Source organism: Coturnix japonica, chromosome 2 (assembly GCF_001577835.2).
Source record: "Coturnix japonica isolate 7356 chromosome 2, Coturnix japonica 2.1, whole genome shotgun sequence".
Taxonomy (NCBI): Eukaryota; Metazoa; Chordata; class Aves; order Galliformes; family Phasianidae; genus Coturnix; species Coturnix japonica.
Window position 1 is genome coordinate 87615521 of NC_029517.1, and position 17569 is coordinate 87633089.

At 42.3% G+C, this 17569-nt stretch overlaps 1 protein-coding gene across 1 annotated transcript; it reads right to left on the reverse strand.

Annotated features, from left to right (window-relative positions):
• Window positions 1-2164: 2164 nt before the first annotated feature.
• TUBB6 (tubulin beta 6 class V) lies at window positions 2165-10702 on the reverse strand. Its single transcript, XM_015855243.2, has 4 exons — window positions 10609-10702; window positions 10136-10244; window positions 8738-8848; window positions 2165-4353 (listed from the first exon to the last, which is right to left on the reverse strand). Exons 1-4 carry the CDS (start codon window positions 10663-10665, stop codon window positions 3290-3292), a joined length of 1341 nt encoding a protein of 446 aa, XP_015710729.1. The 5' UTR covers window positions 10666-10702; the 3' UTR covers window positions 2165-3289.
• Window positions 10703-17569: the final 6867 nt, after the last annotated feature.

The following is a 17569-nucleotide window of genomic DNA, read 5'->3' on the forward strand; positions in this document are numbered from 1 at the left end:
GTGCTAAAAGATCAGAATGAATGATTTCTGCAACAGCAAACTTTGTTTTGTCTGCAACATGACTTGACCAATAAAGGGTAGATTTACAGAGCTTTCACTGAAGTTTAGTCATCATCACGAGACTGCTGCTCCATTAGGAAAACAAGGGGGAGAGAGCCTCAGTCCCCCATTAAAATGTGCAGCAGCTTCTATAGGGTTTGCAACAAAAGTTACGCAGACATATCTGATTGTATTTAATTGCAGACTGCAAATTGTCTGGTCTTATTTCCATGCGAAGCTGAGCTGCTGGCACAGAACAGATGCAGATCTTGGGTTGTTTCCAGTCCTCTGTTTTCATCTCCCTGAGACTTTACTGAAGTTGTCTCAGAACAGGATCGTTGTTGTTTTGTCACGTAATGAACTTGTTGCTCCCAGTGCATCCCGTGACAGTGCTGAGGGCAGCACTTAGAGCTCTGTGTAAGCTGAGCATCACGTCCTGTTAGCACACGTAACTGTGTCCTTGTGTTTGTAAAACTTCCATCAGGCAGACATGGCAAAGTAGCAACCAATTTATTTGCATCTGGTTTAGTGTTGAACTTTACATGTAGCTGTACTTACTGCCATTTGTTTATGTCCCTATTTTCCATCTAGTGGAACAAATCTTATTTCTCACAGGCAGTTTGTAGCCAGTGCTGAGGACTAAATGTAGTTATGCTGTGGAGGTCTTAATTTCCTCACTTCTCATTTGACTCTTCCCTCAAACAAGCAAATGAACAGACCAAAAAGAGCATCAACTTACTTTGTGTAGTCTTAGCTCAGTAAGTTTCAGTATTTTGTGCCAAAAGTGGCAGAAACGGGCTGTGTTGGCATTTTGGATTCAAAGCAAAAACATGAGAACTAAATAAACCATCTACCTCACCTGCTCCTTTAAAGAGGGTGGTTAGACTCAACGCAAATTTGAGACTTCAAAGTCTACTCTGTGATGTGGCTGCCAGTAAGGTCAGATTATATTGGTATGCAAACGTTTAGCAGCGATCCTTCAACTAGTAGAGGCTTGTGCAGCGGGAAGAGAACCGCTGCCTTCCCTGTTTGTTTGTCTTGCTAGGAGTAGGAGCAGCTCCGGCCCTCTTCCAGCCTTAACTGTTCACAGGAGGTGACTGGCTCTTCATTTCAAAAGAAGAGTGAAGTTTCTAAGAGCAGAAAGTAATTATCTGAAAAGAAATGCAGCTGAAGGAAATGTTGACAGACCTGTTACTAAAAAAAAGATGATTAGAAAATCACTTGAATGAAGAGGAAAAGGAAGCATTCCCACTTCCTTGTCTCTTATTGCTTTCATGCAAGCTGACCCTCTGGTAATGATGTTCTCACTGCAGGTTCCTGGGCTCATTTGGCTTTTTGCTTTCTTCTAAAATCATCACATGGAAGATGCCTCCTGTTGCTCTAAATGGGATGTGAAGTTGTCCCGCCTTCACACCCAACAGATGGAAGTAAGTAAACTTGTGAAAGAGTGACTGAGTCAAAATAGAATCAGAGGACGTTGTCAGTTGTGGGTTCTATGGGTTCAGAGTCTGTGTTCTGGATTTTGAGTCAGTGTATGAAAAGCAAAGAGGCTGGATCACCAAGAGAATGCTCAGTTGTTTAAGATTCCTGTAATTTTATGTTGTATTTTAATTAATAATATCAGATTTTGTGGCTGGGAGCTTCATTAATTCTGTACTATGATGAAATGAAGTTCCAGAAGTTAAAAGATGGCTGCCCCTACTTCACCCAGCAGCAGCAGCTGTGCTAGTGCTTTTGCTTGTACTTGATTAAAAGTAAGCTCCTTTCAGTTCCACATAGAAGAAAACTGAGCAGACAGCTTTAGCGTGTGTGGTTTGCAGTTATGTGTGGAATACAACCTCATTCCCCAGATCCCAAACTAAAAACAATCTATGATATTTTTAGGAGCAATGGATCGTTGGAAGTTATATTTGTGAAGTGTTTTTTTCTTTTAAAGTATTGAGCAAAGCTGTTGCTTAGAAAGTGCTTCAGAAAGCAAGGCGAAAAAGAGCAGAGTTCCTGAAACACATAAAGTTTGGATTTCCAGAGGGTTTTTCTTCCTTTGTTTGCTTGCTTTGTTGCCTGGGAACTGACCTAAATAAGACAGTCTATGTAAGGCAGAGTGTTCTTCAGTGGAAGCTCTCTCTAATGGAGAAGAGCTGTTTAATTGATATGGCCAGAAGTACAAAGTATGCACAAAGAGCGAACACCCAACAGTCATTTTGTCAAGGCAGCAAGTCAGTTGTGCAAGACAGAGTTCCAGATGTCATGTGAGCAGATAGATAAATTAACATTCATCTTTCATTTTGCCAGCTGTTTTGGTTACCATGCATAAATAGTTGTACTTCACTTTAACCTCAGTCTGCACAGCGATTCTAGAACGTCCATAGAACCCACTGGGGTAGCGAGATACATCAACATGTAGTCTCCTTTCCCACCATGCTGTGGAGAGCATGAATTTCAGGTATGTAGGCAAGGTGGAGTGGAGACAGGAACCAGAAACAGTTACCTGGTGATGGCCAGAAAGACAGGGGACTGCAAGATGTTGTGCTTCCAGAGGGTCCTTAAGGAACGTACCACAAGTGGACAGATTTCATATATATAACCTGTCATTACTCACCAACAAGTGAAAAAGTCACATAGCATAAATTTAGCCCTTGGCCTGCAGCTCATCACTGGATAAATACAGCATTGACTGCCCAGAACACTTCTGCTTGAGATGATATTAATCTTTTTTATTTTGTTTTCATAGAATTTGAATCAAATGTCATCATTAATAGTTACTGTACAGAACAGTTAAAAACTTTCTGTCCTTTTTATTACCAATACATTTTTGTTCCTGGCAGTTCAGTATTGTATACTCAGTACAGAATGAATACTTCAAACCCGCAAGATTTTCTTACTCATAATTGGATGAAAATAGTGCAGTTCTATTTTGTAGATTTTCATATTACTTCTTTTCTTGTAAAACTTTATGGAAGACAAAGTTTGGAATAAAAGAAAGATCCCAAACTACCAATCTCTGTGTTTAGACTCTTAAGCTGAAGTCTTATGTGAACGTCCCATGAATAGAAACAGCCTGATTTTCAGAAATGCTGAATGTCCTCAGTTCCCAGTGACCTCAATGGACTCTGAAGAACAGCTCTAATATGTGAGAGTCGTGCTCCCATTTTTTCCCCCTCATTTTGAAGCCTAAATACAGATTTATAAGCCTAATTACTAGAAATCCACATGTGAGAATTTAGCCTGGAAAACAGCATACCTAATTTCTTTATTCATTGACCTCTTCTTCATCATCTTCAAATGCTTCTTCTCCATCATTTACTGTAGCTTCCTGGTATTGCTGATACTCTGACACCAGATCATTCATGTTGCTTTCTGCTTCTGTAAATTCCATCTCATCCATTCCTTCTCCCGTGAACCAATGGAGGAAGGCCTTTCTCCTGAACATGGCTGAAAATTGCTCCGAGATCCTTTTGAAGAGCTCTTGAATGGCTGTACTGTTGCCAATGAACGTGGAAGCCATCTTGAGGCCACGAGGCGGTATGTCACACACTGCCACCTTCACATTGTTTGGGATCCACTCCACAAAGTAACTGCTGTTCTTGTTCTGGATGGCCAACATCTGCTCATCAACCTCCTTCATTGACATAGGACCACGGAAGACAGTAGCCACTGTCAGATATCTCCCATGCCTCGGGTCACAGGCTGCCATCATATTTTTGGCATCGAACATCTGCTGGGTGAGCTCTGGAACAGTGAGTGCTCGGTATTGCTGGCTGCCTCGGGCAGTCAAAGGAGCAAAACCTGGCATGAAAAAGTGAAGGCGTGGGAATGGGACCATATTCACTGCCAGCTTCCGGAGATCAGCATTGAGTTGGCCAGGAAAACGCAGGGATGTAGTCACTCCACTCATGGTAGCAGAAACCAAGTGGTTTAAATCACCATACGTTGGAGTGGTGAGCTTCAGGGTGCGGAAGCAAATGTCATACAAAGCTTCATTGTCAATGCAGTAGGTTTCATCTGTGTTTTCAACCAGCTGGTGGACTGAGAGCGTGGCATTATAAGGCTCCACCACTGTATCAGAAACCTTTGGAGAGGGCATTACACTGAAGGTATTCATTATCCTGTCAGGATATTCCTCTCGTATTTTGCTGATGAGCAGGGTTCCCATGCCAGACCCCGTCCCTCCTCCCAGGGAATGAGTGAGCTGAAATCCTTGCAAGCAGTCGCAGTGTTCACACTCTTTTCTCACTACATCGAGTACAGAATCAACCAGCTCTGCCCCTTCTGTATAGTGTCCTTTGGCCCAGTTGTTTCCAGCACCAGTTTGTCCTAAAACAATACACAACAGGAAAAGAAAATATACAAAGTTATCCGTAGCATTTGGGCACCAAATGGCGTCACATCACGCCCGTAAAAATCAGCTGCTATAAATTTGACAGGTAAGTAACGCTGCTCTTTAGTTTTGCCTACAAATATCTCTGGTAATATCAATGTAAGTTTTTTTTTATACAGACTCCTTTTGCCTCAAAATTTCCCCATAGTTTTCATTTATGTCTTTGGGTGGCATTTTCTTTTTTGGAATTTAACTTTCCATAAATGCAAAGATGGCACCGACTCCTTGTTTTGAAAGCTCTTACACTCCCAGCCCTGCTTATTCCATAAACATACAGAGAGTGTTTATATTTAAATGCTTTCTGTTTATAGTGATCATGATGAATAAAAAGCTAAATCACAGATGCACATTTCTAAATGAAAGGTTCTTGGACTGTTCTCACGTTTGCTACTTTCAGATAGGAGGCACTGTTGTCATTCAAGGATGAGGCCAAGCTTCCGAAAGCTTTTTAACTACTATATCAAAGAACTATAACAACATTTTCAATCATTGTATATCTAGCCTGAATGAAAATACTGATCAACAGAAGCTTCATGAAAGATATCCCAAAAATTCAGGGGTAACTGAGTGCCATTTAACATTTACTGATTTCCCTAGAAACTCTTTGGGATCTGCAAAGCAACTTGCCAAACTGGAAAACTTAGATTTCACAAGCCCTTCATTTTCTCCCCCTGGCTTCCATTTGCCATTAATGGGCCACTCAGAATGGATAATCTGGATTCTCTGCTACATGGCTATTTTATTATTAGATAACAAAGATGAAATAGGGGACCAGCCTTTAAAACTCATGTTCCTCACCATGGCTACTACATCCATACCCTGTGCTACCAAATTCAGTCAGTAGTACTCTTGTAATTAGTCATCAGAAGGAGCAATAATTCCACAATCACATATATCCATTCTGCATGGTTCTTCAAGTCCTCCCTTCCTTCCTACACCAATTCAATTCCCAGCTTGCTGTGCTGGTGCCAAACATACAGTTCTGGGAAAACTGCTTGCTGGGGTGTTGTTCAAATATGACACACTTTATTTTCACTGCAAAAAAAAATGCTTAATTTCCTCACGATTTATCTGCTTAGTTGATGCATTGTTCTATATGCTGCCGTGTTTTTCTCTCTTTGAATCTATGAAAGTCAGCACTTCCTGTCCAGCTGGACAAAGCACAAAGTAATATCCTTCCAGAATGAAATAGGCTTGCAACCACCTGCAGTGTGATTGAGCAGGTCCCCTACTAGAGACAGAGATCTGCACAGCACACAATAATGCTATTTCAGATGCAGAAGGATCTCAAAACCAAACTCTGAGTATTAAGAATATACTTTGAAGAACATCCCCCATATGTTGTATTGCTCTTCTCCAGCAGGCAGTGAGAGAATAGGAGAGAATGGGGAATAGGAGCAAAGAATGGGGAAAGAAAAAAAGAAAAATGGCAATTTTCTCAAAAATGTAGAAATTTTGTGTTTGCAGGAAAAATAATCATCTGACTTGATTTGCAATGTCTTAGTCTGCAAAATAAATTAGGAAGTAAAACATGTAACACAGAAGTGGACCAGTCCTTCCTCAGGCTTAATCCTCACCACAGGATCTCCCAGAAGCCCATACGATCACTGCCATCTCTTTATTGCATTAACATGGCCTTTGTATTTATATTCAGTTTAACTGTAGCAGTGGCTGCCTACACCACAACTATCTGTTTCCCTCCAGCCTATCAGTTGCTCCTGTATTAACACTGCACTCATCTACTAAGCAGCCACCTGCTTCGAGTCTCCTATGTTTTCTGTGAAACCCCAGTGGAAGTCCCCCACTTACCAGGTACCTACCAAGACTCTGAAAATCACATACTACACTGAAAATTGTAGGCTTGGCAGATCTTTGCCTCTACTCACTGTTCACTTACTGAAATCTAATGGAAGTCTACAAGAAGTAATCCCAGAACTGATGCTGGTACTGCCAAATCTTCCTACCACTGTTTGTTTCTCCAGTGCTCATGTGTAAGGTTGAGCTGCACATGCACGGAAGCCATTTGACTAACAGACAAAAAATAGCAATTATTTTCTGAAAACTTATTTCTTCCCTTTCCTCTCTCTACTGCTCAAAATAAAACACAAACCTAGGAAGAGAGACTGGTAGCTTGCATGCTAATGCTTAGAAGACTGTTGTGATCAGGTTTGGTGCAGAGCATTTGATTTAGAGAGGGAAAGCCAGCTCCTTTGACTGACTAACAGCCATTTGTGTTTATCATCATCAGTTTAGGCAACCTAAACTGGAGAGACACCTATGCAGGAAGAGATACCAAGGATGTAGGCAAAAAAGAAGGAGAAATGCAAAAGTGTATCAATGAAAAATGGTCAACAAAAATAGTTACATCAGACTGTTCACAGCAGATACTGATGGGCAACTCTGTGCCATTAGGGAACCAAAATACCTGCTGCTCTCCTACAGTAAGTTCATTCCACCTGTGCTTCTTCACCTCTTACATCAGTATCCTGCAGCACTGAAGTACAAGGAGTATATCTGCATCCACCTCAATCTCCCACTGGCCTGAGCTAAAATCCCTGTACCTGGTGCATGTGAAGAGCTACTTTATATAACTGAATGAAATTCTGATTGACGGTCCACAGCTATCATTACAGGTATGCACACATATGTGTATATGCATGCAGTGGCTGCAAACCTCTGCATCAGAATGAGCCCTAACAGCCTGGCATACAGCAACTATGAAACTGCCAGCCTCTGCCACAATGTCCTTTGTGGGTCCAGGCTGGATTTTTAAAAGAGAAAACAAAGTGCTTTGTTGGCTTCTAATACAGAAGATCATTACTTCAGCACTCAGGCAGCCATTCTGCACTATTCAGCAGGTTGGGAGGACGGTGCCTGATGCTGGCAGGGACCTCCGTCAGATACAAGTTCATCACATGCTGTTGGTTCATTGTTAGCTTGTCAGGAAGGGAGTGCAGTGAACTGAACTATTGTTAAAGATACTAAATTGATTTTGCTCTGGTTTTACTGGTGATACGCCAAAATGCAAAGTTCCAACATAGGTATTTCCAAACATTGTGTCAATTCACTTTTAAGGGGCTGCTGTGATACACACAGGAGAAAGAGAGTCAAAGAAAAAACCTGAATATAGAAACTTGCCTCATAAAGCTGTAACTTGTACATGTTGTAACTTGAACTTCTTTTGAAAGGGACCCTTAGCATCATTGTCATGGATCATATGGGAGAAAATCAGCAATAAAACTTCAGCTGAACTCAGCTAAAGAAGTCAGTTAAAGGCTCTATATGATTCTATGGCTTCTTATTCCCTACTTCAACAGAGGGAGGTTGAGCTACAGTTTATTCCATACCACCCAAACAATGTTTATCTTTTGTCTGTCTGTCCCTGGCACTGTTCCTTCTTTATGTTAACACAATATACCAAACTAGGCTGAAACCAAAGCTTGCTTTGGCAGGAGGAAGCATGGCTAGTGCAGACATGAAAACCAGAAGGCCACTAACACCCTCATGGTAGCACTCATTCAGACTTCCTGTTGGAGTCGTTATTTTCTTGCCTTTTACACTCTGCCTCTCCTTTAGTGCAAAGGGACCAATAGCACTCCTGTACTTTGTAAGGATGCTATGAAATTAAATCATGGTAATATTCACTTTTAAGCTTACATGGGAAGTACTATAGAAGCGCAAAGTAAAACAGTAAAAGCCTGAACAACCTTCTCCAAGAACACTGCAGAACCTGAAGTCCCTCACATGCTGTCAGATTTTCCCTCATCATGATGGAAAATACCCCACTAACTGGCTCTAACAGTGGTTTTCATTGTGTCATTGGCATTCCTCTAGTGCTATGTTATTCTGTAAGGCTCCATTGAAAGAGTTAAATTACACAGCCTTTAAGCAACCTCATGCTCATGCATTTAACGTGATTTCAAGTCAATAATTGGTTGGTTTGTGGTTGCGTTTTTTTTCCCCCTCTGCTTTCCATTTCCTGCAGAATTTCCATGCATTTTGTTGTAAATAGTAAAGAATTGGCCTCAGGATTTCATTAGCATTCAAATCTATTGAAAGTAAATGTACATTATCTGGTGATTATCATAGGAAACTTTCGGTAGTTTGCTAATTGAAAGAACAATTAACAGCAGAATGACTTCTTCAGTTAATGGCATCTTTCATCTTTTGGGTGACTTACAGATAACTGGAAATGGATTGTTAAGCTAATCAAGTTTTTCAGTACTAATAATACTTTGGAACAGGGGGGAGGCAATATCGTTTATATGCTGTTTTAACCATTCACTTTGTTTTCTTCTTTTTTAAGTGATATCCACATACCAAAGATGAAATTATCAGGCCGGAAGAGCTGCCCAAAAGGACCAGATCGCACACTATCCATGGTGCCCGGCTCCAAGTCCACCAAAACTGCTCTTGGCACGAATTTCTGGGCTACAAAGAAAAACAAGCATGCCCTTAATGTTCTGGAAAATACCGAAACAGTTACAGTGTTTAACATACAATTACATTGCTTATCACTAGTCTAATACAGATTGTACATAGATAAATATTTCCTATAGAGGAAGTCATAGTGGAAGATGAATCCAAGCATGATAGGCACAAAACAGTTCTTATTGAACAACAGACTTGATATCAGATGTCAGTGGAATATTACCGTAATATTATCCGTAAGCATTTTGAGGATTAGATATAAAGAAGGGAAGCCTGAATAGAAAAAAGAGATAGTCGAATAATAAAGTAGATAGTCTGTTCTGTGTATAATGAAATGAGTGGAGGGTTTACATCCAAATCATAGAATATCCCAAGTTGCACGGGACCCATAAGGATCATGGGTCCAACTCCCAGCTCCACAAGGGATCACCCAAAACCTTCAGAGCATAATAATGCTAAAACACACAACTTTTCATGCTTGAAGGACTTGCTGTCAATGAAAGAGCTATTTGGTGCAGGTGGCAAACAACAGATTAAAGACTGCTCAAAGAGACTAAAATAAATAATACCATAGAATCTTAGAATCACCAAGGTTAGAAACAACTGCTAGGATCATCCAGTCCAACCATCCGTCTATCACCAATCCTTCCCACTACACCATGTCCCTCAATACAACATCTATATGTTGTAGATATGTTTTAACATGTAGATATGTAGACATGACGTCCCTCAATACATATACATATGTATATGCAATTAACATATACAGAGGTACGTATGTCTTTAACATATCTGTAGACAGATATGTTAAACTAAGCTGGATGGAAGACAAAACACTCAAAGTTATTCTCAACGACCAAAGGACTCATCGTCCCCATCTTACATAGCAAAACCTTCCAACACCAGTCTGACTCAAAGGACTTTAGTGCCTTTAGTACCTTATTAATGAATCACCATTACCTATGGCCCAACTCTTTCAACCCAGAAAACAGAGACTACGTGCTGTATCTGTGATATGGGCTGGCAAAACCAACAGTTCAACGTGAGGTAACGGATAAGAGACAGCTGATGCATTAATCACGCCTTGCAAGAGCGATTAACAAACTTCCACGCAGGCTGTGCCCATCGGGACACTCCCTTTTCTCCTCCTAGGGATGGAGCCGCCAGCTGATGCTGGGAGGAGGGCGGCCAGAAGCGCTTCCAGCTTCCAGCACCGCTCTCTCCCAGATTCCCGTCTCCCTTCTCACGGAGCCCGTCGCCCAGCACCCCTCCCCACCGCACACTTACAAGATGATTCATTATAGTAGACATTGATCCTTTCCAGCTGCAGCGCTGAGTCACCGACATAGCCTCCGGCTGGGTCAATGCCATGCTCATCACTTATCACTTCCCAAAACTAGGACAGGGGAAAAAAAAAGGAGAGAGAATGAGAGGGTTGGGAACTCCCCGAGCTCCGTAGCCCTGCCCAGCGCTCAAACGGCCACGCAGCGCGGCCCGGGACAGCTGCTGGATTCCAGGCGCTCCCGGCCCCTCCCTGCAGCGCTGCCCGACAGCGCCCGGGGTTACACAGCTGCGAGGGGCTTCTCGACCACCCTCCACCCCGTGCCCGCTGTTCAGCCCCATCCCGACCGCTTTGCGAATAGCAGCGAGAAATCCCGTCGGTTTCAGCGTTCCCCGACACCTTTTACCGACAGCTGCTGAACTTCCCTGTCGTCCTGCAACCACCCTGAGCGGCGGGAGGGCTGCTCCCCTCGGCTCACCTTGGCCCCGATCTGGTTGCCGCATTGGCCCGCTTGGATGTGGACGATCTCCCTCATGGTGCCGTCCCGTCCCGCTGTCCCGCCGCGCAACCCGGCTCTGCCCCGTGCGGGCGGTGCTTTATGGGCTCTGAAGCCCCGCACCCCACCCCCGCCTCCCCTCCCTCTTTCTCCACCGCCCGCTCCAATGGCCGCCCCCTCCCGGGACCGCCCCGCTCGGCCCGATGGCGATGGAGGCTCGTACCGTTACCTCCGGGGAGCGGGGCTGGGTGAATGGCGGGGTGGTAGCAGCCCCTTTGTGGGAGCCGGAGCTGGGTTGTGTCCTCACCCTGCAAGCTTCATTCGCACCGCGTGGAGTCAAAGAACTGCTCGAGCTGGAAGGGAGACTTGAATTTCACCTGGTCCATCTGCCGCTGTGACTCCTCAGTGCTCTTCAGCTCCTTGCATAGCCCTGGAGGAAGGCATTTATCTGTCTGAGCACATCTTTACAGTCTGAATGCACCCCTTCTGTTGTGCAAGACTAGCATTGAGGCTGTAGAACCTCACCGTCCGGATGAGTTTCTTAGGTTAAAGAAAGATGTGAGATTAAACGTAGCCTGCCTGGAACTTGTGTGCTCTTCCCAGTCTGAACACAGTTAAGATAAACCCCACAAATCAATATGTGAGCCCCAAATAGCCCAAAATCTGTACCAAAGCTGGGAGGTCTCTTCCTCCCTACCTGCCCATAAATTGCTGTGACATGGCTGATAGCTGGATCACACACTCCGGGAACCAACCTTGTCTTTTTGTAACTTTTTTTCAGCAGCTTTTTGCTAATGACCTCTAAGCAGCCCCCACACACCATGCGTTCTGCCATCACTGAAGCAAATGGAGGATCAGTGCGTTTGCCTTGCAAGTAGCCAGCACCACAGGACTGGATATTATGTGCCTTTTTCTCTGCAGAAGGACTCAAATAAATGTCCTTCTGTCTGCATTTTTGGAAGACATCCATGAGCAAGTCATTTGCTCAGCAGCCTGACTGTTGAGGTCATCTTGGGCTTTGCTTAAATCTATATGTCCTTGAATGTATCTTGGAGGCCTGTTTTTCCACATCTCTTCTGGGATGCCATTTATAAAAATTCCATCTCTAGATTTTTTCTTCCTACCTACTTCATTAAGTTTGTCAGCTGGGCTTTGCTTGTTACTAATCTCAATCAAGGACAGAGTCATACCTCTTCTGTTACTTGGGTCCAGAAATTAGTTATGAAAGTGCACCTGTGGAAGATTCAGACCCGATGTGTAAGAGGCTCCTATTTCTTGGGTATGTTATTGGGTTCCTTCCACTTCCCATTGTTGCTCTGTGCTTCTCACTGTTCAGAGAGGCAAGTCTTCAATCACGTAACCCAACAGCAGCCTTTAGAATCAGATGATATTTTTTAGAATGAAAAATAGTAGGCAGAAAGTAAACATATATAGACCAGTAGAGGGGTATAAGAAGAAATGAGAATACTGTCATAGAGCCTTCAGTCCTCATCCCTCCTGAAAAGCTGTATGTACCAGCCAGTGGCTTTTTCAAAAGGTTTCTCTGCTGTCTGAGAGCAGCAGTTGGTCAAACATTGTTCAGAGGCCGAAACTTCAGCCACTTTCCCACACACACAAAGCAATCAACTGAAATAGGTGCCAGCCTGCAGAACTGTCTGTGTGATGAAGTTGAGCAACAGTTTACCCAAAGAATTTGCATCTCACTTTTACGCATTTTAAAACTATTTAAATAGACAGCCAAACCTGAATCAACCTGCAGCTTCTCTGTGTTTTCTTGCTAGTAATCTGAGAAGCAACACCCGTTTGTTGGTCATTGAATGCAAATGTGCCTTTGAATCCTTTTCATCCAGGCTTGTGTTTGCTTAGTAGTTCAGCTGACTTAGAAGCTGGATTTGCCATTGTAACCATCACCTACAAAAGCATTCTCTGTAAGTCTTCATAGTCTTTGTCCCATTGCACCTCCATAGGTACTTAGGCGTTTCAAGATCATACTATTAACTTAGCTGCCATACTTATGGATATATTTTAAAATCCCTGTGAATGCTTCTCAGAAGTTTAAGGCACCTAAACATCTTTAAAGATGCCTCTCTGTGTGCTCCATCTGATTGAGTCAATGGGATTCATCCTATAAACAGAGGAACATAGGAACACTCTGTGACCTGCAAGACAATTAATGTAGATATGACACCTCGGGACATGGTTTGATGGTGGACTTAGCAGTGTTAGCTTTACGGCGGCAGGGGGGTTGGAACTACATGATCCTTGAGGTCCCTTCCAACCCGGGTCATTCTGTGATTCTGTGTGATTCTGTGATGCTCTTAAGGGTCGTTTCCAACCTAACAGAGTCAGTAAATTATATGATCCCTATTTCACAAGGTAGGATAAAATGTGTAAATCACCTGTGTAATAGAGAAGAAGGATTTTCCATCAAGAGCAGACCAGGCAATAGTCATCTCCTACAAGGTCACATGGAAATGCACTTTGATGTCCTGGCAAAATAAAATAACCAAAACAAAACAAAACCAGCAAAGTTCTTCTGTATTTAGCTGCTCATATGATATGATTGTCAGGCTGCTTCCTGCTTTTCAGGAAACATGTTCGTGTTTGTATGAGGGTTGTTGCTAGGGCTAATTTTATTTACTGGAGGAGTTTTGAGAAGCTGGAGTAAAATTCATGTTGTAGCAGAACAGTTAACGTGTTAGTTACTGTTTCCTTTTTCAGAATGACTATGTGCTGTATTTTGGTATGTAAGGATATCAACAAGGATTATGAAGCATTATAAAACTTGTTAGCACTTACAGTAATGACCAAAGCAATTAAAAAAAATGCACAGAGCAGATCCATTCTGACAGCTTTTGGTAGGCTGGTAAATGCTACTAACCCCATGGCCTCCTAGAGCAGGAAAGTCCCAGGGTGAGTGTAGTTCCTCTTCAGTTTTCATGTAAGTTAAAAATATATGTATCTTACAATGGTTTGGCTCCTTTGTTTTGTTTTACTTTACTTCCCCCCGTCCCCCCCCATTCCAAGCTTCCTGAGGAAACAAAAAAATGGGAAGTCATGCTCTGTTCCGAGTGTGTGTCCATGTATCTCCATGACCACCTTCTCAATCTGCCAACAGATTGTGACAAAGTCTGACAGAGGCACATGAGTCCCAGAGACAGTGCAGCTGCAGAAGAATGCAGAAACAGCCCTGGAACTAGACAGGGTGATCTTACAAAATGGGAAGGGAAACAACAATACACACGAAAGCAGGCAGTCAAATAAGGCTAAAGTCAGCACACACACTTATAATAGGTATTTTGGAGTGTTTATTATTTCTATTTTGCCTGGAGAAGTCACTGTATTTCATACAGCGCTCAAACAGTTTCCTGTTTTGTTCCTAGATTAGGCTTATTGCTGTGCAAGCTGTACTGTCACTGATTGCCACCAGTGCTCAAACACAGCACTTTGGGGTTTGTTTTAATGCTGCTCACCAGTGTGCTTAGAAACTGTAGTTGCCAGTGGAGGTACCACTGTTATTTGTGCCCTCAACATGCGGTCTGACCCAAGTGATGTTAAAGCAAAGGTTGCTACACCAGGACAAGGTTGAGTATGTTTATGGAAGAAATGTCTCAAAGTGCTCGAAGCAGCACCAGAGGAATTCCACCATCTGATGGAGAAGTGTTTCTAGCTCCATTTTCACACGCTTTTCTCAGTTTGACAAGTCGAATGAAAAAAACCTGAAAGTCCAGCCATGAATATTAACATGGCTGAGTTCAGTCACCCTTGCATTTTCCTGCACTGGGAGCCTTATTGTCTTTTCATCTGTAACACATTTTTTGTCCTTTGTAAATGAGTATTTTCTTTCAGCCTTTTGTTTCTGCCTGTGCGTAGCCTCAGTGCTAACAGTAACTCACCCATGACTTTTCTCAGGGTCAGTCGTAGTGATTTTTATGCAACAGCTGTAGCAGCTGTAGAAGAGAGAGGCATGTACCTGCCTGTTATGTCAGGCTGAATGTGTGTTTGGTGTGGCTGTGTTTTTAACTTCCACTGTTAATAGGTCTCTTAGCTACATAAACAAATAGATCCAGAGAATAGGCTGCACTATGTGTTCAACAAGTCACTAAAACATCTAGATTAATGTTTTCCTACAACTGCAGACAAAAGAGTATGGCAATAAAAAATCAAGTCAAAATGTTTCTGTATTCAACCCCATACATCAGAGATCTTGGGGAAGAGCAGAGATTTTGTTTTAAGAACAGAATGAAGTCAAATTTTTGCTGCAATGCATATTCTCTGATATTTGTTAGTGTGTGTACAGCTGTAAGAGGATGATGAATCTGTGATATTGCACTCTTGCCTTTGGAGTTCAGTCATTATGCTAAAGATTATCATGTGTAAAAGCATGTTCTCTGTCTGCTATCTCTATGGCAGCTTCTGTGAAATGAGGAGTGACAGAATTCCAACCACAGCCTTGCATTTGTGCAGCAGTGTTTGATGCTTTCTGCACTGGTCATTCTAACAAATCACTACATTCTGTTTGTTGTCTTCATTGCTGCTGATCTTTGAGCTGTTTTTTTTTCATCAAACTGCCCACAATACCCCCCAGATGTATTCTGAGACTCATGCAGAGTGTATTTACCCTGTGTTACACAGTTATGGATTACAAATTTCAACAGGAGTTGTTTCATTCTAATCAGTATCATGAAATCATTCCGAAATTCATTCCGACAGACTGCAGTTTTGACTTCCCCAAAGATTTTTATGCAGATAAAAAACTTCATCAGTTCATTACTTTTTTTGAAGTCTAGCATTAGCATTATACATTATGCCTTTAGCATTCTGCCAGCCAGATCCAAGCACAATCAATGCATCTGTCCTAGGATTTTCTCTTCTTTATCACTAAAGCAAAAGAGCGCTCACATGGGATCATATCCCACCCTGTCAGCCTCCTTAAGACACTGGAGTAAAACACCTTGCAGCACTTGACAGCTGAGATCTGTACTGCAGTGTGTGTGGGGGGGAAGGGTAGGTTCAGGTTCTGTTACACAGAATAACTTCTCATTGCTTTATCCTCTGAGAAAATAATAATAATAATAATAGAACTCTAAGAAAAGGAGTTGGAATCCTGCCTTGACTGTCAGTTATTTAGGACCTGCTAAGTATTTGAGATGAAATGGATAACTTTTCAAGTAAAAGTGATTCATCTCAGTGTGAGAAACACTTATAACAATAATTTTGCAGCTAAAATCAATTATAAATTGCTACAGCCAGGTCCTGGGTTTCACAGGTGAGTCACAGTTTTCTTTCTTGTCCTTTTCCATGGTTGTGAGTGGCTCCTGGCTGCCACCCTTCACTCTCTATCATTGATCCTATTCATCTGCTACACATGTCCAAACCAAACCAGCATACCACTTCTGGACTGCTTGACAAATGATTCTCTCAGATTACACATGCAAGGAGAAGATCACCGTTCCTCCCAGTTCCATCAGCTGGTAACAAAGAGCATGGCAGAAATACAGCTTGACAATGCCTGGCTTATTTTTAACAAGACAATCTGTAACACTCAAGGGCAGATGGGTACTGCCACTAGAGGAATGCGGTCTGATACCGACAGCACAACAGCAGCTGAAGAGTCCCCTCCTGAGCAGAATACTCTGAGGTCAGGAACTAGAAGGGAAAGACAACATTTACTCATAGAGAAAGGATAACTTTTCTTTTAGAAAATCAATCTGCAGCAGTGAGACTGAGAGTGCACGCCTCAGACTGTAACCTCACAGCAGCATTACCAGAATTGTGATTTAAAAGCTCGTGCATGTGAAGAATGTAAGAGGTCAGTTTGGCTCATGGCCAGGGCTCAACCCACTGCCCACCCACGATGAATAATTCATTTCATGGTCTGTTTGTTGAACAGCGTATCAGAATACAGGAGGATATGGGAGTAAAGTGTATGTTGGCTGTGCAATACAATGCCATTGCTTTGCTGGAAGGGTATAGACACATGGCTGTTGCCTGTGCCCATAAAATTTACACAGAGATTCATCTCTATGACATAAAATGATTTTGTGGTAGCACCACATCTCCATATTGAATAGGAACGTTATATTTCAGTGTAATCCATCGGATCCGCCAGGAATAGAGCACAGCTCTAAGTAGTCAAAGAACTTTATTTCAGGACAGCAACTTGATTAGTGTGGAAGACACAGAAATTGCTACACAACAAGGAGGCTGGCAATTTCTGCCTACAGACCTAATGTGATCTACAGATAGAGTGCAACAAATACATTTACATATCATTCTCCTCCCTTTTTCCTCAGTCGCTGAGTACTTCTTGGAATGTGGTATAATGGAATCTAGAAAAGGTGATAGAAGGCCACAAGAAGAATAGCATTAACAGAGAAGCAGAACAAATTGCTTGTGTTAAAAGGAGAAAGGCACAGAGAAATAGCAAAAAGTATTGAGTGGTTGAAACTGGTGATGTCTGGATAATGGCATCAGGCATGTGGAAAATTTTGGTGAAGGAAAACTAGAGCAGTTTGAAAAGTGCTGGGAGCTTCCAGGTGAAAAGCAGAGGTTCTCTATCAGAATTTGGAATTTTCTGGAGAAAAGAATAAAGGAGACATCATGGAAACAGAACTGACTTTTATCCACTATGCTGCTACTGCCTTTAGTCAATGCTGATGCAGCTAGAGACAGAAACTGCATTGTTTTCGCTGATCACAACTCTTGTGAAAACTAAATATGGTACCATGTGAGTGGCAGATAAGAAAAGGAGGTATTGAGAGAGATGCTTACTGAATTCTGAGGTCATACAGGTGAAACTCTATCAGAGAATATATGATATTATCTAAAGGAAATTCAACTTTAATGCGGTTTGCATACTGTGTTTATCGTGACAAGTAAAGACAGCTTGACTATCCTATCCAAAGATGAAACGGTTTTCTCTATTGAGAAATTGGAATAG